This window comes from Mauremys mutica, chromosome 14 (assembly GCF_020497125.1).
Source record: "Mauremys mutica isolate MM-2020 ecotype Southern chromosome 14, ASM2049712v1, whole genome shotgun sequence".
NCBI classification, from domain to species: Eukaryota; Metazoa; Chordata; order Testudines; family Geoemydidae; genus Mauremys; species Mauremys mutica.
The window spans coordinates 8,207,213-8,233,313 of NC_059085.1; the positions used below are offsets into that span (position 1 = coordinate 8,207,213).

Consider the following 26,101-nt stretch of genomic DNA (forward strand, 5'->3'; position numbering starts at 1 on the left):
GTACTGGCCAAGTCATTTCCCCCCAGTCTGTTTTCATCCTAATTTCTGTGACTTTGTTTTGTGGTGGAGCCAGGTTGAGGAGCTGAAGGAAACTGTGAAAGAGGAGTTCATGCCTTGGGTTTCACAGTATCTTGTGATGAAGAGAGTCAGTATTGAGCCAAACTTTCACAGCCTATATTCAAATTTCCTTGACACTCTTAAGAATCCAGAGTTTAACAAGATGGTTCTGAATGAAACCTACAGAAATATCAAGGTGAGTAGTATGTTGCTTTTCTTCTGATGCCTAATTGCAGTTTTCAATAATATAGACACTGCAACACTATCCAAATATAGTGTGAAATTTCTAAATTATCCCTAATTTACCAACTTTTTTCATAATTTGGGTAGGAAAAGTGCCTTGAGTACTGTAATTGGCCTTTAGATGGTCCTTTCTAAACCTTGAGTAGGTTTGGTATCTACCTGTGCTGCTGTTTTGGCTGAGCACTGTCTCCTGCAAGGCTTGGCTGGCAGGGACAGGAGTTCATTATGAACCTCTTTTGTCATGGGGGAAGGATGTTTTCCTTGGCATACTGTATGCCTCCATAAGACTGAGACCATACCATGGTGTATTACTCTTTCTATTGACTCTGCCTATTGGCTATTAACATTTAGAGTAATGTAAAGAGACATTGATAGGGACACAATCAACTTAAAAACTGCACTCGCATCTGGAGAATTATATCTAAAAACCAGGGCTTTGGAGTGGAGCCTGGAGCTGGGAGCGGAGCAGCTCCAGAGCAGTAGAACTGCAGGTTTTTGCCTGGAGCTGGGACAGAGCTGGGGCACAGCTCCAAAGCCCCGCTAAAAACTTATGTGAAAGATTAGAGGGGAAAATGTTTGCATTTGACAGCACTTGTATAGGTAGCTTCTGTGTGTGGGGGAAATGGGGCTATAAAAGGAAAATGGGGCTATAAAACCAACAGCTTGGGAGACTCCAGGGCAGGTGTAGTGTTTTCAACTGCTGTTTACTTGTTTTTCTATAGACTAGTTAACTGTTTCGATAACATACACAAATCCAGCAAAACTTGAAAAATGCTTTTCTGAAACATTTGTATTAAATCTTTATATTAAACCATTCAGAATTACATATAAAATAGGAAGACTGTGTCCAGATGGTCATGATTTTAAAATCATAACTTTATAGAAAGGGGAGCAATCCCTTAATTTTATTAGTTCATTTAGAGTAAGCTTTTGATAGGACTACTAAATTCCAAAAGTATGGTTCAGCAGACCGGGAGTAACTGAGCTTATGTCAGGAAATAGGATATATCTATGAACACTTTTTTTTTTGGCTGCTAGTTATTTATTACGTTAGTTACAAACCTGTTTAGTTTAACAACACTTTAGGTTTAGATAACTAGGTTTTGAATCTGATGACTAAGACTTCAGTGTGTAAACTGACTGGCTTGATATCAGCGTGTTGCCACTTTTTTTCTTTATCAGTGACTTGTTAATTTTCAACTTCTTATAGTAACATTCTTGCAGTTGGGATAGACTTTAAATACTTGTGCTTGCAGACTGCAGTGAATGGTCAGATGAAATACTGTATCCATTATTTGTACCAAGAATCAGAGTTGCAGATAGAGCCTGCTTGAATGCATATCCAAGAAAATGTTGACCAGTTAATAGATGTCTTACAGATGTCATTCATTGTAATAAATTGAAGAAATGAAATTGTCCTGTTAGAACTGACTCACTACGTAGGATTTGTGAAACAAAACACTCTAGTGCCAGAGTCCTTTTAAATAAGACATGCAGTGACATGATGAATCTTGCAAGCTTCTAATAAAATTTATGAATTTGGGGGGCTTTGGGGAATACCATGGGCGTGTACGGTGCCCTACAAAACCATAGGGGTGTTGGTCCTTGATCCTACAGTTTACACCATTTGAAGGACCTGTTGAAATGGCAAGAGTTCTGGCTGGTTTAAAGGTGTGATTAGAAATCAACTCACTTGTACTAGTGAAAAGGTTGTGTGGATCCTCTTACTTGTTTTTAAATCAGGCTTGTTTTTTATTAAGCTTAAGTTGATTGGTATATGTTGAAGCTAACCTTAAACAAGATGGTCTTAAACAGAAGTAAGTATCCACACAGGGGTTTGCAGTAGTTTAACTGTACCCTTATAAATTCGTGTAGACAACCCCCTGAATTAGATGGGCAAAGCCATGCAGATACACAGTATGCTGGCATACTGCTGGATAAACTTAATCTCAAGGCAATCAGGTTTTTTAAAATGTCTTCTGTAAAGTATTTCGTTGTTAATCCACAAGTCACGTGCCTTAATTTTAAGGGTTTACATGAATGATGTAGCCATTTTTCTCAGAATTCTCAAGTGGAAAAGATTGTATGAAAGGTGTGAAGACAGTAGGAAAATACTGAAGGAGCACTTAGAAAGGCAGCTTGAGGAAAGCATAGTCTGTGTACTGCTTTGGCAACAGAAGTATGAGGGAGAACAAAAGAATGGCCATACTGGGTCAGACCAAAGATCCATCTAGCCCAGTATCCTTTCTTCTGACAGTGGCCAATGCCAGGTGCTTCAGAGGGAATGAACAGAACAGGGAATCAAGTGATCCATTCCCCTGTCTCCCATTCCCAGCTCCTGGCAAACAGGCTAGGGACACTATCCCTGCCCATCCTGGCTAATAGCCATTGATGGACCTATCCTCCATGAACTTATCTAGTTCTTTTTTGAACCCTGTTAGTCTTGGCCTTCACAACATCCCCTGGCAAAGAGTTCCACAGATTGACTGTGTGATGTCTGAAGAAATACTTCCTTTTGTTTTAAACCTGCTGTCTATTAATTTCATTTGATGACCCCTAGTTAGAATGAAAAAATATATGAATAGAATAAGAATAAAAATGAAAGTGGAAGTGCAGGCAGGGGAAGGTTAAATTCAGCCCAATTTTAACATAAGGAATTTTGTAGAAATGGCAAGGGGAAAATGAAAAACAGGAGTGAATTACCAGTATTTGTCAATTAGCACTATTTTTAAACCTGTGGATGGGATTTCTCTCTACTATAGGTTACGCTGTAGTGCAAAATAATTCCTTGGCACTCTTCTGAGCACAACTGACCACCTACCATTTGGTTGATGCTACTGTAAGCTAAGGAACAGAACTACATGTTTAAAAGGTCTTCAGAGACCAGAACTGACTCGAACTATTTGGGAAACTAACTACTTATGCTTCACTGCTGATGGTTTACATGGCGTTATATGGGAGGTATGCAGTGTTTTTGTAGCTATTTGGTCCCAGGATATGAGAGACACAAAGTGGGTGAAGTAATACCCTTTTTATTGGATAGACTTCTGTTGGTGAGAGAGACAAGCTTTCGAGGGCTTACACAGGGCTTCTTCACAGCTGGGAAATGTGCTCAGTGTCACAGCTAAATATGAAGGGAAACAAATTGTTAATCATAAGAAGCTAAGGCACATTTCCAGGGACCATTGAAGGTGGTGTTAACAAGCCACTTCACCTTCAATGATCCCTGGAAATGTGCATTAGCGACTTAAGCTAAACAATCCTTTCCACCTTGTATTTAGTGGTGACACCTAAGGGTTGGTCTACACTAGGCAGCTTAACTCAGCCTAACTGCATTGCATTGACCTAGATGCCAAAGTGTCTTCACTTAAACTTCTCTTCCAACAGAAGTGCCCCTCTACACTGATTTAGTAACACCACTCCCTGAGTGGCGTAGAGTCACGGTTGATGTAATTAGGTCACCAGTGTTGCTTATGTCAACTTGTTGTTGGCCTCCAGGAGCCATCCCACAATGCCCCACGCTGACACAACAGCTAGAAATCCCTCCTATGTAGTGAGACGGGGTGTGGGTGAGGTGAAAGTTGTTGTTTTTTTTTTTTTTTTTTATTAGGCCAACTTCTGTTGGAGACACACAAGCTTCGAGCTTACAGAAAGCTCTTCCGGCTTGGGAAGAGTACTTGGGCCATGTCTACACTACAAAACTACATTGACCTAACTTATGTCAGCGTAGAGACATTACAGTTAAACCACTTGTATGCACACTTGGCTCCTTGTGTCAGTGGTATGTGTCCTCACAAGGAGCCAAGTGTGCATACAAGTGGTTTAACTGTAATGTCTCTACGCTGACATAAGTTAGGTCAATGTAATTTTGTAGTGTAGACATGGCCCAAGTATTCTTCCCAGGCCGGAAGAGCTTTCTGTAAGCTCGAAGCTTGTGCGTCTCCAACAGAAGTTAGATTTTTTTTTTTTTAATTAGGCCATCACCTCACCCACACCCCGTCTCACTAGATAGGAGAGATTTCTAGCCATTGTGTGGAATTCTGAATTGCTGATTTTCAAGAGACATAGGTGTGGTAGTCCTGGCATGGAGTTGTACTTTTCTGGATTTTGGCAGTTTACATTTTAAGGCTCCTTGAAGGAGAAGAACTTATTGTAGTTCTCCTTACAAGCTAGTTGGGGACTATTCCTAGAAACTTGACAAACCGTAGTTTCAGTGTACTAAAGTCAAAGGACTGTCTCCTTCATGGTTAAAGTGCAGCTAAATACTTCAGTGTTCTAGAATTCAAGACTTTCTAAAGTCAATGTGTATTAAATGCTTAACTTGACTTTGGGTGTTTCTCATAGGTTTTTATTTTTTTTGTCTAACTTATTCTTTTTAATCATCCGTTAGGTGCTACTGACATCAGATAAAGCTGCAGCCAACTTCTCTGACCGTTCCCTTCTGAAGAACCTTGGCCACTGGCTGGGAATGATCACGTTGGCTAAAAATAAACCCATCTTGCACACGGTGAGCTCACATTTAATCTGTCCCCAAAAACCTGTTAAGCTTGTGACAGTTTTGAAGTAAAAAAAATTCAGCTGAACTTTAGCCTGAAACCTCTTACCTTTTGTACAATAAGCTTGCTGAAGTACAAAAATCTGATGAACGTTTTAATACCTTATTTATCAAAGGTTCCAGACTCCATACTTTAGCAAGATTTAAGTAACTTTGTCCCCATAAATACACATTAGGTACCTTTTTGAAATGTTTACTGTCTTGTGTGCAAAGTAATTACTTCCCAGAAAAAGTAGCAGCTCCATAAAATTCTAAGGCTGTCTTGATTCAGCAAATGTCAATGCTATAATGAAACTGTAACCCAACAAGAAATAGGAATGTGTATCTTGCCCCACACCCAAGTTTAATTGACATATTTTTGTGTTTTAGGATTTGGATGTGAAATCGTTACTTCTGGAGGCTTACGTTAAGGGGCAACAGGAGTTGCTTTATGTAGTACCATTTGTTGCCAAAGTCTTAGAATCCAGTGTCAGGAGTGTGGTAAGTGAACTCAGATCTGCTGACTGAGACATAACTATTGAAGTGGCTCTCCAAACTAACTAGCAAATAAATATTGTAATGTAACAAATGTAAACTAACTGGATATTTTTTAAACAAACTATTCATTCAAAACTAAATATCTTATGTCAGGTGATTGGGAAGGAAATGGATGGAAACAAGGTGTGTAAAGAGAGATTGTGACCTGGGGAAAAGGGAAGAGAGATCTTGTAGATGTTTCACTTTTTGTTCTGGAAGAATGGCTTGGTTGGAATAAGCTTTGTTCCTCGGTTTGCCCCCAAATGGGGAAGTCCCAGAGCCCAGTTTTCTTCTAAACCTCATTAGCTTTGTGTCCCTTTCTCCTTCCTGGATCAGCTTTTCTGTCTCCCCAGTTCTACTTCTGCAATGGCACTGTTTTGATCTGGCAAATGAAAACCACAATGAACCTTCTAATGTTCCAGTTTGGAATTAATTTTGCATTACATTTTCTTTAATGCTAAACTGAGGTTTTTTCCCCAAACATACTGCTGGGGTAGGATATTGCTGTAGAATCATAGATTATTAGGGTTGGAAGGGACCTCAGGAGATCATCTAGTCCAACCCCCTGCTCAAAGCAGGACCAATCCCCAAATCCCTAAACGGCCCCCTCAGGGATTGAACTTACAACCCTGGGTTTAGCAGGCCAATGCTCAAACCACTGAGCTATCCCTCCCCCCCTATGTACTCTACATAAACACCATTATTGAAAAATGTCATCACTCTTTCACAGCCATACAAATTGCTGTTAATGTGTTTTATGGTTTTAAAGTACGCTTGTGCTGAGTTTTAATTAACATCTTTTGGAAAGGAATTGCTTTGTCTGACACTTCTCTCCAATTCTCTGGTAGGTTTTCAGGCCTCCAAACCCCTGGACGATGGCAATCATGAACGTTTTAGCTGAGCTGCATCAAGAACATGACTTAAAAGTAAGTTGCTTTTAACTTTTTTCTACATTTACTGAATATTAATGGATTTTCTTGACTGATCAGCTTAGCAAAATGTAATGCAGGAATACTGTTGGATTTCCAAACTTCAGTCCTCAACTCCATCTTTAAAGTATTGCTGAATTTAGATGCCTCATTTAGTCCTGGAGCTAACTTCAGTGCTTCTAGACAGTCTCCTTGCAGAATATTGGTTTAATGCCTAGAGTCTTAAGATATGAGGGGTAGAATGGGAAACATAGAGGAGTTCCCTTATTAGTGTAACCTAAAGTGATCATACTGGAATTTTGTGCAGCTAAATCTGAAATTTGAGATTGAAGTGCTCTGCAAGAACCTTGCACTAGACATCAATGAGCTGAAACCTGGAAACCTCCTGAAAGACAAGGATCGGTTGAAAAATTTGGATGAACAGCTGTCTGCTCCAAAGAAGGATGTAAAACAGCCGGAGGAGCTACCACCAATCACAACAACCAGTAAGTAATTGAAGTTTCAGCTGTATTGCAAAAATACAATCTGCTGCTTTTGAAGTTAAAGTGAGGCTTGCTAAATTACTCTTAGCAGCAGTTTTTAGTGAGTTTATATTTGGTGAGAGCCCAGAATTTGGAGAAGGAATTGATCAGAAAGCTTCTAGACATGTTTGCATGTACCAAAAACGGAATCCTTTCTGCATTGTCAGATATCACTTAGGGGACAAATAAGGCTCCCGTATTTGTCATGCTGTTTGCCAGAATGGCTATCTCAATATTTTTTTTACAAGGATATGTTGTTTAGCCTATTCCCCCCCATCTGGAGGACCAGTGGACTGCTTTTCATCTGGTCCCTATCCTTTGACCTCTCTGACTTGGATGGCCCTACCAGGAGGTAAAACTCCCACTGGTAAAGTGCTTGGGTCATTCACATGTCAAGGTGCAGTCCCCAGCGAAGGATGTACCAAAACTGTCCACATACTCAGTGTCTGTACACACAATGGCTTTAAACTAAAAAGCAGGATAGTGAGGATTACTTATTGAGCTGCAGGATTGGTTTTAAACTCTTAAGTGTAAATAGCATAAGCTACACAGGACTACTTACTTTATCTCACAAAAGAATCTGATGTAGTGGGGCTTGACTGAAAAGTGTACCATTACAAAGTCTCAGTGCTTGAACACAGACTGGGACATCAATGAAGTGTGATGCCTAAACTATTGAAAAAGGTAAGCAATTTAGTCTAAAGAAATGAGTGGAAATGATGCCATGGACTGTTCTTACATGGAAAACCTGTAAATACTGTATGCTGGGGAGGGTGGCAAGGTGCACTTGCAGAATGGCAGCCAAGGATTGCTATAATTGTGCATGACACAGTAAATAATGCTGTCTTTCTACAAATTAAGATGGAGAGATGGTGTAAGCTGTTACTGGCTTATCACCCTGCTTTCAGAAGCCTTGCAATTAAATGGTAAAAACTTAATTTTTCAAATGATGTACTCCAAGTGTATGAGGCAAGCATAGAATTTTAGTTTCTCAGTGAATTAGTTTCTAGTAAAGAAGCAACTCTAATGAATTCTTACAACTTCTATGTTCTACAGCTGCTTCTACAACCCCAGCTACTAACACCACTTGTACAGCATCCGTTCCTCCACAACCTCAGTACAGTTACCATGACATCAATGTCTACTCTCTGGGAGGGCTGGCTCCGCACATTACTCTAAATCCTACTGTAAGTACTAGAGCTCATTGTGGTTTTGTTACAGAAAGTTTCTGTAGTCTAGAATAGAAGATGGCCTGCAGGGGCTCTCACTTTCACCAGAGGGCACTCTTCTGAAATTGAGGAACAAGTTACGTTGACTGGAGTTAAGCACAATGTATACAGGTGGTCTGCATCTTTCACACAAGTATGTCAGTCCTCATATGTCCTGCCAGAACTGTTTCTGCACTAAGCTCCTCCTGTGAGTGGTGTCAATTTGCCTCGAAACTTTTTAGGCTAGCATCTACTAGAAACCAGAATGAGAGACCCACCCATCTGTACCTTGGGACTTGAACCAAATTTGAAATTGATTTTGAAGTAAGGGAAGTGCAGTTAGCACCTCTGCATTTACTGGAGTAAGTCCGATCTGTGGTAAAGAGATTCAGTCTTTTACTTCTGAATGCCTGATTGCTCTTCAGTTCCAGGTAGCAGCAGTAACTAAGAATGCTTTTCTGCTATTTGCTAGGAGTTCTGGTCTAACCTTGCTAATCTAGAAGAGGTGATGACATTATCCATCACCAGGAACGACTATTGCAATCGGCTATATTTTATCCCACCTTTAAAGATCCTTTCAAAACTTCTGCCTCAGTAGAATGCAGTTGATTAGAGTAAACACAATTTATAGAAGTACACAAAGCACAGGTGTGGCTAAATTTCTTTAGGTACAGTTTGAGTTCCTTTAATGTAGAAAGTCAGTATAGTTTAGGATTGATTGCATAAAGACCACTTTACTACTGTTATGACAACTGAGATCATCTGAGGCTGCTTAGCTGACTCGAACTCCACCCTGCTTCTAGTCAAGAGTGAACATGTTGGGGTCCATGAGCATGGAATTTACTCCATTAGGGCGCTAACTTTCAATGATGTGCAAAATCAGTCTCTTCAGCCAAACTTCTGTGGAATGGGTCAAAACTAAAATGTTCTGTGTTGAGTTGTGATATTTTTCTGTTGTCCACCAAATGCCACAGAAATGTGGTGAACTAAATGGAGTTATCTAAACAATTGTCTGCAGGAGTACCTCAATGCTGTCTTAAATAGATGCTTTCCCTGTACCTATCTGTGTGCACTAGACAACAATTTAGAATGCTAGTATTGAATACTTAATTTCATATAATTTTCATCTTTATGTGAAGCTCTGCTTGAGAGCTTTAGTATTTTAAACTAACTGGTGGTGGTGTCACGAATGAGGAGTGGACACCTGAACCTTTTTCAGTTAGCCTGTGGTAAATTTTGGTTGCTTCACTTCTCTCAATTCTAGTGAGGAAACTTTTTGTAACCTCTTGTTTTAAGATTCCAGTTGATTCCACCAGCAATCTGACTGAAAGAGCTGTCCAGAACAAAGCCTGTTGAACTTGTAGCTCTCATTTCACTCTTGTACACACTGGAATGTGGGTGGACAACGGCACCAACAAAAATATTTTAAGGAGACTTAGTTTCTTTCAGTTAGTCTCGGGTTTTGCAAGTAACACTAGGAGGTTGTTTTTTTAGCGCATTTTCTATTTTTGTGCATTGGGATAGCACTGCCTATCTTCCCTTTTTGTATGGGTTTTTCAGAGCAACAGGTCAAAATCAGAGTTTGCAGGGGACTCGAAGGTGTACAACCTGATACTAACTTTCATTTTTAATCCAACTTTATTTTAAATTCCTTCAAGGGATGCCCTTTTGCAAGGTAAAACTGCAGCTTTTGTAGTTTTGCTGCCCTATCTCCTATATACCTCCCAGTTTCTTTGTCTCTTTGCCTCTTACCGTTTTTAATTGGCTTTCTGTTCATTTCCAAATGGTTTTTCTCTAGTTCTTTTTGAAAGGATTACTTCTGTTCTCTTGTAGCCAAAAGCACTCTGCTACCAATGCTGTCAAACAAGTATCTGTTGGCTGGCTGAGGAGTGTCTCATGAGCTGAAAAGCTGTAATTCACAGTTAAAGTTGCTGCTCATTCTTGGCAATCCACATCTGGTCTTTAAAAAAAAAAAAAAATAATAATGATCAGAACTACGATTTTACTATTTTTAAAAGTAGATGTACGAGTACTCGTTCTTTGACTTTGGTTTGACCCTTCTGTTGCCTAATCAGTTAAAGTTGTGTTAATTTTCCCCTGTAGATTCCACTGTTCCAGGCTCACCCACAGCTAAAGCAGTGTGTGCGTCAAGCTATAGAGCGTGCAGTGCAAGAGCTTGTCCATCCAGTGGTAGACCGGTCCATTAAGATTGCCATGACTACCTGTGAACAGATAGTCAGAAAGGACTTTGCACTGGATTCAGAGGAGTCACGCATGCGTGTAGCGGCACACCACATGATGCGGAACCTGACTGCTGGTATGGCCATGATTACCTGCAGGGAACCTCTGATGATGAGCATCGCTACCAACTTGAAGAACAGTTTTGCTACCGCACTGCGGGTAAGATGGTGCAACTTCATTGAACGTCACTTATTAGCATTGACTTTCTAATTAATTGCATTGCCATAAACTGAGTACTTGTCTATTGGAGTTACCTGGAATCATGAATATGGGGGTAGAGGATCCCAGGGACCAAAAAATCTTTGTACGATTGGTGTGTCCATATGGTTAGCTGAAGCAGAACTAAATTTGCCTTAAAATAGTAGAGGAGTTGTTAGCCCTCAGTCTTTACAGACCGTTGAGATTCATCTTCTGGTGTCTGTGTATCATACTTCATAGAACCAAAAACTTCTTGATTGCCTTCACCTTTCCTGTACTTGGAGTGCATGGGCCTGTTACCTTTAAAATAGAATTAAAAACAGTGGGAGATTAGCCCTTGGTACTGAAAATTAAATTTCCTGGCAAAATATACAAGTTTGTCTTTGTATATGTATATATGCTTCAGACCATCCATTCCATTCACTTAATTGTTCTGTTAGCAAGTATAAAACTGAGAGATTATTCTGTACAATTAAACTGCTTGATTTATTGGCTTTTCTAGAGGCTTTTGTCAAATCTAACACATTATTTTAAAGCTTCCCCTGTGGCTTTTCTCCATTGGCTAAACTAATGTAAGATAATACAATTTTGTTTTAAACAGTTTATGAACTGCCAGCCCTTATCAAATTGTTTAGTAGATCATCCAGAAAACTTACCGTACTCACCACCAGCACTCAAGTATATGAACCATTTGGGGTAGATATGAGGGTTGAAGTATCATGCAAGTTCAAGGTATAGCTGTTTTGAGGGGTAAAATTAGGGCTCCAGAACAGATCTGTTTACACCTTGGTTAAGGGCAATCCCCTCCCCTTTTTCTATGGCTGTGAGGGGTCATGTTGTAATGGACTGGCTCCATTGCATGGTAATGGGCTCAAGGCAGGATTTTGAGGATTGCAGGGAATATGAAAGGGTTAGTAAAGCTGACACCCAGCTCTCCATCACATTTGACCTCTTGGGTGCAATGATCTAGATGATTTGTTTTCTAAGATTGAAGATAAGGATGAGAGTCAGTTGGCTGAGGCTCTTGCCATAGAGAGGAATGGTGGTAGCTGGAGGGGGAGCAACAAGCCTCACCAGTTCATGTTACGCCTCTGCTGAGAGAGGATTTTGCCTGTTTGTAGCACAGCTTCACAATTGAAGATTCTTATTTATCTGCAAAGATGTTCAAGCAGTAACCTGTCTGCCTGGCAAGGATGAACTGTGTAACCACTTCTCGGGTGTGAACTTCTGTAGTTACCCATATCTCTGCCATCCTGATGGACTAATTTACTGTAATGCACTTTCCTTGTGGCTATTTCTTGAGACCTGGAAACCTCAAGTAGTGCCAGATATAATTGTCGTCTTAATGATCAGAGCTTCATGTTGAGAACATTCAAAACTGGTGCTGCATGTCACTTTGTAAGTGGTGGTTATGGGGGAGGGGTGTGAATTTCTAAATGGTTGCATATAGGGACCTGGTAATCTCAGACCACTGCTCCATGCAGTAGCTCAGCATTTAAGACCACCAGAGGTGCTTGAGCCCCTGGTTTAAATTGAGGGAACTCCCCAATTCATCTGTGAGGGCTGAGGGGCATAGAGTGTCGATCAAGACCTATTATTACAATGGGTGACTGAGGCATTAGTCAGTTACATATAACTGGCTTGATATGGTTTAAGCACTCAGAGCAATGGATGGAGGCTTCTACCTATCAGAATAATCTGTTAAAATATACTAATTTAGACTACCACCTTGTATTTTTCCATTTTAATTCTAACATAGCTTTAGCAGCTGAGGTCTCATTAACTGATGATAAACACTCGGTATAACTAGAAAAACTTAGTGCATATGGCAAATTTCTAGTCCTGGCAGCTCATGAAACTATGAATAGGGGTCTCATTATAGCACTGTGTTGATGATGCATCCAGGACTGGACAGCAAATTTATAGCTAGTGTACTGTTTGGCCTCTTGTCTCTTCGTCACTTATAGTACTACAATGGATTTTTATTTTCTTCTCTTCAAATGAACAGTGACACATCTTCATAATCCCAGGATCACACTGTCACCAAAATGCAGTCTGAATGTAGATAAACATTTGATCTAAGATGCCTGATCCTGTAAATCACTTGACAGATTCTTTCCATTTCAGCAATACATGTAGAAACCCTGTTGCCAGGCCAAAGAGGACAGCACAATCCTCTTTTGGGATGTTAAAACTAAACCAGGAAAGCATTTAAAAAAATTTGTTGCTTTAGTTCTCTAACTAAAACAGAGTGAATACCCCTTTGGCGTGGCATTTGTAGATCAAAGGAATTTTGTGAGCCCATCTCAAACAACATTTTGCTTCATCATAAATTGGCTTGAAGTGGCTTTGTGGAGGTAGGTGGGAGGTTGTCACAGATCCACAGGATCCGTGCTATGCCTCTGCTTTTAAGCAGTCCTTTCAGTGTGCCAGACCCCCAGGGGGTCCCATTCTTAAAAGGAAGCCAGATGGCTTCAGCATCTCAAGACAGAGTCTCTGGGCTCCAGCACTTCTGTTTCACTCCATGAGCTCTGTCCAGCAAGTCCAAATAAGACTTCTGTTCCTAGACTTTTGCCTTCTTCAGGGATTCGTGCACCTCAGCAAATATTTGAAGTGACACCAGGCAGCCTTTTCAAAACAGGGTTTTAGTCAACTGGAACACAGCATTGGGAAAGTCCTCGAGACAGCATAGAAAAGTAAAGGTGAAGACCATTCTGACTGACCAAGCTACCGAAGAGTCCATTTTGGCTCTGTCCCCCTCTTGGCCTCTTTGACAGTCCCGGGTGAGATCCCTGTGTCTTTCAAAAAGCTGTTGCTTGTCCTAGCCTCTGGTCAGATCTCAGTCCATTGTCTTGGTCCTCTTGCAGTTACTCAATTTACATGTTCTGCCTGCCACAGTTTCCTTCTGTTAGGTATCAGTTGTCCAATTCTTGGGGCTCCCCGGTCTTTCTGGATTCTCCACTATTATGGGGGTTTTCAGCCAGTCCTTAACCCATTTATACCACTCTAGAGTGTCACATGACCCAAACACCTCCTATCTCCTGCTTTACTCTAGGAGCAGCTTTTTAACCCTTCTGCCCTCACTAGGTAGCAATCCCTAGTCAAGGAAATCACCTGCCATACATATCGTTCATAAAAATATTACAGAAAATTCCCACTTCATCACAGAGGGAGTGAGAGCTTCTGTGCTCTGATTTCAGGCAAGATGCGTTGTTAGAGGTAGAGAAACTTCACATAACGGCTTGTGACGCGCTGTTGTCTTGTTCAGCACCAGGCAGTGTCAGTCAGATTTTAAATGTATAGCAAAATCTCCCTTGACAGCAAGTGGTCCTTGCAATTCTTCAAGTGCTGGTCCATATGGGCATTTGCTGTGGGCTCACATGAGTTCTGGTCATCTGAGGCCAGAAGATTCTTCAATGCAGTGTCTGTTGGTTCATGCTAGTGCACTATACCTTCCATGCTCTGAATTGAGGGCATGAGGGGTGGCACAGATTGACTGCCTCTATTTCCTGTCTACCACTTGGAGTCTGTGACTGCTGCCTTCCCAGCATTCCCATTTGAACTGGCTCTGTAAATAGTCTTTGTAAGTAGCTTATCTTAGCTTAGTAAGCCTAGTTGGATAGTTCAGGGCAGTCCCCCGTATGCCCACTTTTCTGGGCATTAAGGATAGCCAAGATTCCAGGCTTCAGGCCCTGCGTGGCTTTTTTTTCTAGGTCTTCTCAGTTAGTGACCCACTCGAGAACTGCCTGTGCTGCATTGGGGATTGCACCTTCCTTCAAAGTGTGACTGACTGCCATTACTTCCCCCTCACACTAGGCATTCTCAGTAGTTGAGGCACGTAAACAATTAAAGGAACGCTCCATGAGGCCCCAGTGTGATCCTGGATCCTCCTCCTCCCTATCTTGTCAACCTGAGCCTCTGGGTAGTGCCAGTCTGGCACCAGCGTACTCTAGCCTAGAATCCTTTCCCTCTTGGCCCCAAGTGAGATGCTGTGCCCAGGGCTGGGTGCACCAAGAGCTCATGGGGGACAGCACCACTGCTATTGGGAAGTGCTACTGCTCCAAAAGAGTCTATAAAAGGGACAGGACTGACCCCTGCACCACACATGGATTGAGGGAGTGTTCATCCTCGGAACACACCATAAGAAAATTGCTGTGCCAAAACTCGCACCAGTGGATCCACCTGTACCCAAGACTCTCTCCAGCTCTCCTTAAACTTTTTTGTATTGGTGACTCCTTTCACACAGCAAGCCTCTGAGTGTGGACCCCCCAGTAAATTAAACACTTTTTTTTTAATATTTAGCATTATTATAAATGCTGGAGGTGAAGCAGGGCTTGGGATGGAGCCTGGCAGCTCGTGATCGCCCATGTAATAACCTCGCAACCTCCTGAGGGGTCCCGACCCCCAGTTTGAGAACTGTTGTATTAGGCCTTAATATGCTGTTCCCGAGGACCTGACAATTTTACACTGATCTGGAGTTGCTGATATTTTCAGACTGGATAGTATCGATGGACATCCCTAAATCATTGGCACAGCATTAGCTGGTGCTTGGGACTGGCAATGCTGTGGGCCTTGGACACTGTCAGTGCACTATTTGCTGATTACTGTGACAGTTTGAGTGGTCGCAAGATGCACACAGTACTGCTGGCTCCGCCAATAGTTGATTACTCCTATTCCTCAGACGAGCACAAAGGGATACCAGTGGTTCCCCTGGGTGCTCGGAGTCCAGACATCAGCCCAGACAGATTCCAGAGGCTCCTAGTTGCCTTCACCCTATCGTGATCTGCAGTGTTGGGCTAGTGACCAGTAGTACCCTCCTTGGGAACTAACTTGTATCCTTACGATTCCACCATTTGGGCTCCTGAGGTCTGTGCTTTTGAGTCCCTGACTGAGGGCACTGGGAGGTGATCTTTGGCACTGGTGCCCAGAGAGGAGCCTCAGTCCTTCCCAGACTGCTTTGTTCAGCAGGAACAGCCAGTACAGCTGGACCTGTCGGCAGCAGTTTCTGCCTTTCCAGCTGAGGTGGTGGCATTGGCCTCTCCCTCGTCACTGGATGATCATAGGCAGTATCAGGACCTATTGCGGAGGATCACAGAAACTCTCCAGAACCCACTAGAAAAAGTTCAAGATCTTACTTGTAAACTCCTGGATAGTCTCCAGACTGCAGCTCCTTCCGAATTGGCACTCCCTACAAATGAGGCCTGATTGGAGCCCACTAAGATGTGTTGGCACATACCAGCTCCCTGTGCCTCAACCTCATTTTGTTCTTTCCAAGGGGGCGGAATATTTGTTTTCCTACCCTACCCAAGCTCCAGGCAGTCAGGGAGCAAAACAGGATGCACTAACATAGGTCCCCCCCTTTGGACAAAGATGCAAGGAGACTGGATCTCTTTGGCAAAAGAATTCTTCATCAGACAGCTTACTGTTCTGCATAGCGAATGTTCAGGCATTAATGTCCAAATAAAATAATTACAATAAACTGTCACAATTTGTTTGCTAATAAGCTAACACAGAAATGTAGGCCCCAATTCCAGGCCATCCTGGACAAAGGGAAACTAGTTGCTAGATCATCTCTCCGGGCATCACCCAGTGCCGTGGATGTGGCTTTCTGTTCAGTGGCCAACAGTGGTTCTCAGAATTCCGAAGGCGATCCAAGGAACAATAGAGGATCTCCCCTTCAAGGATAATAACCTATTTAGCGAGAAGACATGAGTAGCTTCAATCCCTCAAGGACTTTCATGCCACCCTCTGCTCTTTGAGGATATATACCCAGGTACTCCATAGGAAATGTCGCAGCCTGCCTTCTCATTGGTACCATCCAGCACTATAGCCTGTGAGCCCCCTAGGAAGCCATAGAGGATACAGCAGAACAGAAGCCACAACCACTGCCTTCCCCTCTTCAGTCTCACCTGCCTCCCAGGAAGGCAGTTACCACCACCCCTTTAGATGGCTGCCTGACACATTTCTCCTCATGTGGCAGAATATCGCATTGAACAGTTTACTGTTAGATGTTATCTCAACTGGCTACCTGACGAAATTCCTTGCTGCCCTTTCTCCAGACCTCCCTCCCTATCTCTCTTCAAGGACCCCCTTTCATGAGATCATTCTCAGACAAGAGGTGGACTCCCTAATCCAGTTAGGGGCAGGAGAGCCCGTACCACCCCCACAAAGGGGGAAGAGCTTTTATTCCAAACATTTTCCTCATCTCTAAAAAGAAGTGGGGCCTGGAGAGCCATCCTGGACCTTGCAGCTAAATGTCTTCATTCATCGTTCAAAATTTAGGATGACTACACTGGCCACTGTAATCCCCTCCCTGAGCAAAGGCATTTGGTATGTGCCTCTTGATTTGAAGTATGCTTATTTTTATGTAGACCTTCACCCCGCACACAGGAACTTCCTGTGCTTTACTAGGCTTAGAGCACTTGCAACAGAGTGCCCAATTCAGCCTCTTGATAGCCCTAAGGTACTGTCCATGGCAGCAGTGGATATGTGCTGATAAGGCAGCCTAATATTTCCCTACCTAAGTGACTGGCTGCTCATGGGACAGTTGTATGAGAGAGCACGAGTGCCAGTTGCCTCCTTACTCAGCCTCTTTCCTTCCTTGGGATTTCAGGTATATCCAGAAAAGTCTCCTCCTTTAATCCCTGCACAAGTTCTAGAATTTGTAAGAGCAAACCCGAATGTGCAAGCAGCCAAAGCTTGCTTACCTTGGGACAGAGGCCCAACTTTGGCTCAGCCCCCAGATAACAGTCCAGTTCTGCCTGGTCCTGGTATGCTATATGGCCTCATGCAAAGGGAGTCATGTGCAAGGCTTCACTTATGGTGTCATCAGGCCTGGTTGCAGACAGTCTCACTTTGAGCAGGGTCTCCCTGGATAAGAGAGTCTTGCTTCCATAGAGCATCTGGCCGTCACTCACCTGGTAGGAAATGAAGGACCATGTCTGTGTAGGGGTTCACTTTTTGTTCTCACATCACCTACAAACAGACTTATTACAGATGCCTCCCTGATGAGAGAGGGAACACACAGATGACCATACTGATCAGGGTCTGCAAACTCTACGATAGTCCCGATTACATATGTCTTCTCAAGCTTCAGGCAATGCATGACGTGTGCAAGATCTTCCTACCCTTCGTATGGTCCATGTGTGTCCAGATCAGGTGGGACAACATGACTGTTTATTATATAAAAACAAGGGGGAGTGAAGTCTGCCCCACTTTGCTGGGAGGCAATCAAGCTCTGGAACTGGTGCATTATGAGTGGGAGCTGCACTCTTCAGGAATGTTGTATAATTTTCAGCAATAGGGATTCCCATCCTGGGACCTCTTTGCAACCCAAGGAAACACATATGCAGCCTATTGCTCTTAAGCTGCCTAGGGGCACAATTCCAGAGGGGATGCCTTCCTGGTACAGTGGTTGGTCTCAGGAAGATCAGGCAGGAAAAGGCAACAGTAATCTTGGTGATGGCCAAGGCAGTTCTAGTTCACCACTGTCTGCAGATGACCTCTTGCCCATACATACACCTAGTGCCTCAGAACGGAAACGGGACCAGCCTCTGTCCATCTGGTAGTCCGGTTTTAGTACGGACAAATAATTTTTAGAGAGCATGTTCACAAGTACAGTCCATCCTCAGTGATAGCAGGAAACTCTCAACAAGGAAGGGCTATCCTGCCACATGGAATGATTTTTCCATTTGGTATCAGCAGTGTCACTTATCTCCTGTGAGGAGTCTGGGGTGCCTCTTATCCTGGAGTATCTTCTATCCTTGAAGACATCAGCTGTATCCATTAGTTCACTACTTAGCAGCTATTAATGCCTTTCCTGCTTCAGTGGACTACTGCTTGGTTTTCATCATCCTGCAACTGTGAAATTCCTAAAAGGCATTATTAGAACATTCTCCCCGGTATTAAAACCTGGTGCTGTTGGCACATATTGAACCTTCAATTTGAACCCATGAGCCCATTCTCAGAGATTTGCAGGCAGCACCTTGGGGCTCCATTCACACTTTTAGTAAGCATTTTTGCCCTAGTGCAAGCTTCTGCCAAGGATGCTTCCTTTGTTTCAGCATTCCCGCAGTTGTGGTGTGGGAAACTTCCTCACACCCTCCTCTATGAGCCCTGTTTGGGAGTTCACCCACAGTGCCGGCCCGGCATGTGAAGGAAGAAAGGTTACTGCTCTTATTGTAATTGTAGTTCTTCAAGATGTGTGGTCCCTGCAGGTATTCATGTCCCAGCCTCCTTTTTCCCTCTGCTCAGATTCTCACTTGATTCATGCTAGAGTAGGAACTGGAGAGGCAGTTGATCTGCACCACCCTTTGTACCCGCGGTTCAGATCTTGAGGTGGTATAGGGCATAGATGCAGGCCAACCGAATACTCTTCCGGTCTTAGATGCATGGAGAGTATGCCCATGTACAGAGTGTCCCATGGGGACCACACATCTTGAAGATCTCCAGTTACTATAAGGTAAGTGATCTTCCTTTTCTGACAGTCTAGCCTTCTTAGAGGTGAGATCATCAATTTCTGTAGACTTGAGTCATAGAAAATTGGATATGATGCAAACATCCACCTTGAGTTTCATGCTTAAAATAGATGCATTGGATTTTTGCCTGCAGATGCTGACAACTCCCTTTTTGGGAGACTAACTACGTCAATCATGGCTAAAGCTATGATTATCAAAATAACATGAGCTGGAAAAAAGGATTAATAATCTCAGAATTTGTGGCAGTTTCCCAAAGAGTCAGAAGCAGGTAAATCTCTGTGTTTACATGGTTTTCTGAATTAAGGGACAGCCAAGGATTATTTCAGTTTTGCAGAGGCTCACTGCTTAAGTGATACTTTGTACTATCCTTGTTTGTAGAAATCTAAAAGCAGCAGGGATTTCTCTACCCTTGAAGCTAAAGGCATTAAAATAGAATTTTCCTGGATTACAAACTAGTTTTACTGTAAAGTGTTGCTGTTAAAAAGATAATGCTGCAGAGGAAAAGGTACTGCAGAAGGTGAACCTTAAATCAGTTGTTAAATCCAGCTTTTGTCCCTAGACTGGGTTAGTAGATACCAATTTTAATGTCTAGAGGAGGCAATCTGGTTTTCAGAAAAGAATGGTAAAAAAAGGAGTAGACTCTCTGATTGGGGGGGTGGGGGGAAGAGACTAATGGTTCTGATAGCTTTGACATCTTGTGTATACTCCTAAAATACTGTTCCAAAATGTCTGGATTCATAATGCCTTTTCCTGTCTTTCTTGTCTGTCTTGAATGTAGCATAGATTGTGCTGTTGCCTGCACACTTCCCTTTGTAAATGCTAAGGGAAAAATACTGGCATTCTAGTTAAGGCTATATTGTATATGAAAATTTGACTGTACCATATTGACATGGTTTTCTGAGGTACTGGGCACCCATATCTTATTACTGCAATGCAAGTTCTGTACCCCTGAAAATAGGTCTGTCTGTGACCTGTATTTCCCATCAGGACTCATTTCCTAAAGTAGAGCAGTGGTCGCGTAGTCTTTCTGGAGATGGAAGCTGTTGACAGATTTACTTGGAAAAAGTTTTTAGGGTCAGTGTTTCACATGCCATTGGAATAAATAGAGCAACTTACTCTGCTAGCTGCAGATGACTTTTCTTAGTTTGTGTGGGCCATAGACTGTTTAACATGAAGCTTGTTTTCTCCTGCATAGGAACCGACTGCTCTGTCAGCCTAGTACTGATGGGCTTTCTTCCTTAATTCCGCACACTGGAGGTACAGGAGATCCCTCTTGATTTTATTTCTTGATCAAGTTGCTTGTTAGCTCCCCTACCTGCATGGTTTACTGAAAGTTTTGATATAAAATATAAAACATAAAGCATTTAACTTCATGCAAAGTGACTCATGTTCATGAGAACATCCCTGTTTGATACTGGCATTATGTATAGTCAGTGGCTCAGATTTCAAGATTAACTGATGCATTTTACAGTGGAAACTTACAGCCTTCATTAATATACTGTTTTTTAATAGGCAGCATCCCCACAGCAGAGGGAGATGATGGAGCAGGCAGCTGCACAGTTAGCTCAGGATAACTGTGAATTAGCATGTTGCTTCATTCAGAAGACAGCTGTGGAAAAGGCAGGCCCTGAAATGGACAAGAGGCTGGCAACTGTAAGTATAGAAGTGTCTATTTTCTAGAGGCTTCACATAAACAATACCTAGTACCAACTTCTCTATTATTGCTTTTGCAGGAATTTGAGCTCAGAAAGCATGCTAGACAAGAGGGTCGTCGGTACTGTGATCCTGTTGTATTAACTTACCAGGCTGAGCGAATGCCAGAGCAGATCAGATTGAAGGTGAGAACGTACTTGCTGAATTTTTAAATTTTTTGTGATGTTGCTCTTCTCCCTCTCTCCCTAATCTTAAAACTGCAGGAGGAGGTGGCAACACTTAGCAGATGAGTATTTCTTTGCCTTGGTCTCATGGCTAATAATCCAGCTGCTTAGTAGCTGAAACATATACAACTTTGCTTGTGAAATAAGTTATTCAGTTCTCCTCTTCCCTTCCTCTCAGCTCTGAGGATATTGTATGTTCCTTCTAGAGCTTGTCTACAATACTCCTTCAGTGGTGGTGGTGGAAGACACTCTAGTGACTCTCCATCTTTCTAATCTATTTTTGCTTCTCATCACCTTCTAAGATGACATCTACTTCACTAAAACTGCAGACAGTTTTCAGTGGCAGAAAGAAATGGATAGGCTGCATACTTAAGTGCAGCAGCATAGACTGAGGGATTTTCCTGCTTTGCTGTTAAGTAGGGTGTGGGAAATATAGGATTCCTGCCAACCCTGTACTGAACTCTTACCTGGATTTGTACAGCTTTGTGTTTATGCTCTGTAGGTCAGTGGCTCTCAACCTTCCAGACTACTGTAGCCCTTTCAGGAGTCTGATTTGTCTTGCATACCCAAAGTTTCACCTCACTTAAAAACTACTTGCTTACAAAATCAGACATAAAAATACAGTGTCACAGCGCACTTGCTGAAAAATTGCTTACTTTCTCATTTTTACCATACAATTATAAATCAATTGGAATATAAATATTGTACTTATTTCAGTATAAAGAGCAGTATAAACAAGTCATTGTCGGTATGAAATTTTAGTTTGTACTGACTTCCCTAGTGCTTTTTCTGTAGCCTGTTGTAAACCTAGGCAAATACCTAGATGAGTTGATGTACCCCCAGAAGACCTCTCTGTACCCCCAGGGTTACGCATACTCTTGGTTGAGAACTATTGGTATAGGTCACTTATTAGAACTGTAATTGCACAACTTGCCCTTTACTTTTTTCTTCACTGTCAGTGCCAAATAAAGGACGTGCCACTTTTTTTCATTATAAAGGTTGGTGGTGTGGACCCAAAACAGCTGGCTGTTTATGAAGAGTTTGCACGCAATGTCCCCGGCTTCTTGCCTACCAATGATTTAACCCAACCCACAGGATTCTTGGCTCAGCCTATGAAGGTACAGATTTCTGTAACTGTGTGTTGGCTTGAAAATACCAATGCCATTTTGATGAACAGTGCAGAGTTTCAGATAGAATACCAGTGGGTAATCAGGCTTTTATGGCTCTCAGAAAACTATCTTTTTTTGAGGGATGTTGGTGGCCTCTACAGCCAAATTGAAGGAAACTTAACACCATCCTTACATCATGTATATTTTTGTTTGAATTCTGAAGTGCTACTCATGGATCTGAGAGGACTAGATATGTAACTTTTGAGAATGAAATGGGTAACCATGCTGGTATTTCTGGGAGCTTGTTAATGGACCAACTTGTAACTAAAGTGGGATATTTGGTTCGCCTCTGCCAGTTACACAATCTAGTATGCTACCAGTATCTGACTGTACATTCAAGTAAAATATCACTAATCAAGGAATTAAATTGGCATTTGAGTTAAGAGTCGTCTTTACAATGCATCTTCTGGTGCCAGAGGTTCTGCTGCAGTCAAAAGATTAATTGCTATTTAATGAATTCTACATACTTGTTTTACTCTTTAACACCCCCCCCACAACACACACAATTATAATTAATCCTTGCCTAGTCATACTAAACACATGCACTTTCTTTTAAAACAGCAAGCTTGGGCTACAGATGATGTAGCACAGATCTATGATAAATGTATGACAGAACTGGAACAACACCTACAATCCATACCACATACCCTGGCCATGAACCCACAAGCTCAAGCCTTACGCAGTCTGTTGGAGGCTGTAGTAGTGGCTCGTAACTCCCGTGATGCTATAGCCGCGCTTGGACTGCTCCAGAAGGTTAGTATCAAGTTCTCCTGTGTCAGCTCATATGCAGTTCAGTTTGCTTTTACTACTCCTTTTGCCAGTAGAAGACCTATTAGCTGGCAGATGCATAGTTAGAATTGAACAAATATTGTGAGGAACTACTCAGTGAATTGTATTGAAGGACCAATACTGCCTTTTTCAGATCTTAAGAAATGAAAGAAGCAAAAACAGATTACACACAAGATGCAGACACTTGGCATCATGCACTCTAGGATGCCATACTTAGGCAAGTCACCAAGGGGAACAAGTTCCAACACTATAGAGGTTCCTCACTGAGACCCTGCAGAATTAAGTCTGTTGAACGCAGTTAAGATCAACTGGGATGATCTTGCACTTAGAGTGCAAAAGCCAGTCTCTTAATCTGCTTCCAGATCAACTTGGATTCCTTTAAATATGCTCATCAGTACCTTTGAATTGCACCTGGAAGTAGACAAAACTAATAGTGCTGAGCACAGGGGCTATACTGCAATAATTCTGCATTCTGCAGTAATTGAAACATCAAGGATAACACTAAGTAGAGCATATTACAGTACTCCTAACCTAGAGTCTGAGCATAGTATGTATGGCTTTATAGTGATGAGTGTCTAGAGATGACAAATGCAGGAGAATCTTGCAAGCTCTGTGAGGAAACTAGTATTAAGACACTCAAGTGCCACTGCTCTCTTACAATCCAGGAACAATGATAGAGCCAAAAGTGCTAAAAAGCTGAAAACCAGTTGTGAAAATAGTTTTACATCTTCAGTAGACGGTGTGGACACCCTCTACTGGTTTTGTCTTGACTAGATCTTGGCAGGAGCCTAGATCGCACCTTGATCAGCTAAATTGATCTATAAGCTGATACCCTGTATTACACTAGGAGGGAAAAGTTCTTTTTTATGACTGGCTTAGCTGCCATGTGTTAAGCCGCACCTGAACTGGCCACTTCTACTAATGTAGACTGTCTGAATGCTTGCTTCTATCAACGGGTATTTTCTCACCCAGTTTATTTTCATCCATGTTCTTATCTGAGCCAGACATAGAATTATACTCTAGAACCCGGGTTTGATGAAAAGACATTGGCTTATTGATGTTGCAGCCCAAAGAGTTGCAATTTTTTTCTTGCTGTTTAGTGTTTATATAAAATCACTAAGACATGGTAGAGACCTGCAGAATACTTTGTTAAAACCTTTGTGGAGAATGAGCAGTTACCTAGATGCCCTCTCTCTGGTAAACTTATATAAGACCTTTCCGAATATTATGGCAATATGAGCAGAGATCACAGGTTTTTGGATAGTATTGCAGCTGCCACATCTTAAGGTTAAAAACCGCTTTTGGAGGAAAGTACTTAAAGTTCACGGATTGTTTCAGGAGGCAGTAGTGCAGGACTGGATTTTCCATATGTGCTGACCAGTTGCTTCTCTTCTAGGCTGTTGAGGGCTTACTAGATGCCACCAGTGGTGCAGATGCTGACCTCCTGCTCCGCTACCGTGAGTGTCACCTACTTGTACTGAAAGCTCTGCAGGATGGCCGTGCCTATGGGTCTCCATGGTGTAACAAGCAGATCACCAGGTCAGTAATGGGAGGAAGAGAACACTTATTTGAATACCTCATACCTTGTCCTCTAGTCTTGTTGAGTTACCATTTGTGATTCCAGAACAGTTGTGTGTAAAATGGTATAACTGTACAAAAGACTAACTCCTACCTAATTTGTCACTTCTAGTTTGTCTTGTCTATGCTGAACTAAAATTAGGTGACTAAGTATTGCTCCTTTGCCCTAGAGTTTGATAGGAAACTACTTTTATTAAAAAGTTTAAACATACCTTGGGCATGACAGTTTTGTCACTTTTTTTTTAGAGAGAATCTAGTTTGAATAAGTCTCCTGCATGTTGATGTGTTGATTCTACTAGAGACTGATTCCAGGAGTGCTTGGTAGGCAGACAAGCTTTGAAAATAGAGCATCATTGGTTCAGTGTAAAAAGCCTTTAAAAAGGACTGATGACCAGAGCTAAGATTTGGCGAAGCTTTAGACTGCTCTGTGATGCAGTTGACAATTAAGATCAAACTAACTTGGTGAACCCTGTAGAGGATATCTCCGTTAGAGTTGAACAGTAAATTAGTGTCTCAAGTCTCTAGCTTTCTCGAGGCATTGCATTTTTCTAATAGGTCCAGCTAGGCTAAACAAGCATGTATAAAAAGGTGTCTAATTTTTCTAGATGCTTGATTGAATGCCGGGATGAGTATAAGTACAATGTAGAAGCTGTGGAGCTGCTAATCCGCAATCACCTTGTTACCATGCAGCAGTACGATCTTCACTTGGCACAGGTAAGAGTTTACCCTTTGAATATACTTCATGTAATCAGTTCAGTAAAGGGTTTATACTTCATATTCTTGACTACATTTTCCATCTTGGCAGTCAATGGAGAATGGCTTGAACTACATGGCAGTGGCATTTGCCATGCAGTTGGTGAGGATCTTGTTGGTGGATGAGAGGAGTGTAGCCCATGTAACAGAAGCAGATCTGTTCCACACCATTGAGACTCTGATGAGGATTAATGCTCACTCCAGAGGGAATGCTCCAGAAGGGTGAGACTGAAATACTGGTCAATGAACTTCTCTAAGGTGCTCAATAGTGATCTGATTTAAAATGGCTTAAAACTGTATTCTTTTTGCATATTCTGACTTAAACTTCCTCTCAGATACATTTAGTTCTGTCTTGATATCAATGATGTAGTTCTCCCCACCTGAAACTCTTCTATATTTAAAACTTACACACATTTGTATGCACTTTGGAAAAACAACTGCAATAAGGCTTTCTTTGGGGCAGAAGAAGCTCTGCTATGCACTATATTCCAACACCAGGATATCAAAAAGATTCTTAGTATCTCACTCAGCCATTTTAGGTTTGTCTAGAGTGGGCAGAGACTGGTAGAGAAATAACCTGTATTAGCTAACGTGGTTTCTAACCCAACCTAACTTTTTTTTAATCCTTAACCTTTCTGTTGCTGCAGCCAAGTATCTATTGACTTGCTCTGATGGTCTGAGATCTTACATAAGGAACACTTTCAGTGCAGTCTACTCTATCACAGATCTGACTACTAGGCAGTGGCATCTGTCACTGGTCCCTCTCCTCCTAAGGGCCCCACTAATCCATAGGAAGTGAAGCTTTCATCCTGTGATGAGTGTTTTGGCAAAGCCATCCTTCCCAAGTTCAGGGAGTAGGGCTGGGCTTCAAATTTGACTTTTCCTACGAATGAGTTGGTAATTTAGATTGTACAGGGAAGCTATGGGAGTAAAGCTCCTTCCAGAGCATTGTATTACATATAGCACAATGAGACTAATATATGGTATCAG

The 26,101-nt window shown here is 42.0% G+C and overlaps 1 protein-coding gene and 1 non-coding gene across 11 annotated transcripts in view; both read left to right on the forward strand.

Moving 5' to 3' along the window:
- CNOT1 (CCR4-NOT transcription complex subunit 1) overlaps positions 1-26,101 on the forward strand; it is a 105,760-nt gene that overhangs the window by 63,951 nt on the left and 15,708 nt on the right. For all 10 annotated transcript variants that reach the window (XM_044986940.1, XM_044986944.1, XM_044986942.1 and 7 more), the window contains 14 exons: positions 74-253; positions 4,691-4,807; positions 5,225-5,335; positions 6,220-6,297; positions 6,608-6,785; positions 7,878-8,008; positions 10,133-10,429; positions 20,458-20,598; positions 20,679-20,783; positions 21,821-21,940; positions 22,553-22,744; positions 24,177-24,319; positions 24,964-25,072; positions 25,164-25,333. In XM_044986940.1, coding sequence (XP_044842875.1) covers positions 74-253; positions 4,691-4,807; positions 5,225-5,335; positions 6,220-6,297; positions 6,608-6,785; positions 7,878-8,008; positions 10,133-10,429; positions 20,458-20,598; positions 20,679-20,783; positions 21,821-21,940; positions 22,553-22,744; positions 24,177-24,319; positions 24,964-25,072; positions 25,164-25,333 — 2,072 coding nt within the window. The remainder of the gene's footprint in view (positions 1-73; positions 254-4,690; positions 4,808-5,224; positions 5,336-6,219; positions 6,298-6,607; positions 6,786-7,877; positions 8,009-10,132; positions 10,430-20,457; positions 20,599-20,678; positions 20,784-21,820; positions 21,941-22,552; positions 22,745-24,176; positions 24,320-24,963; positions 25,073-25,163; positions 25,334-26,101) is intronic.
- Positions 3,019-3,157, forward strand: LOC123349675. The gene has a single exon (XR_006573618.1). It is a non-coding gene; the product is annotated as a small nucleolar RNA SNORA46 (small nucleolar RNA).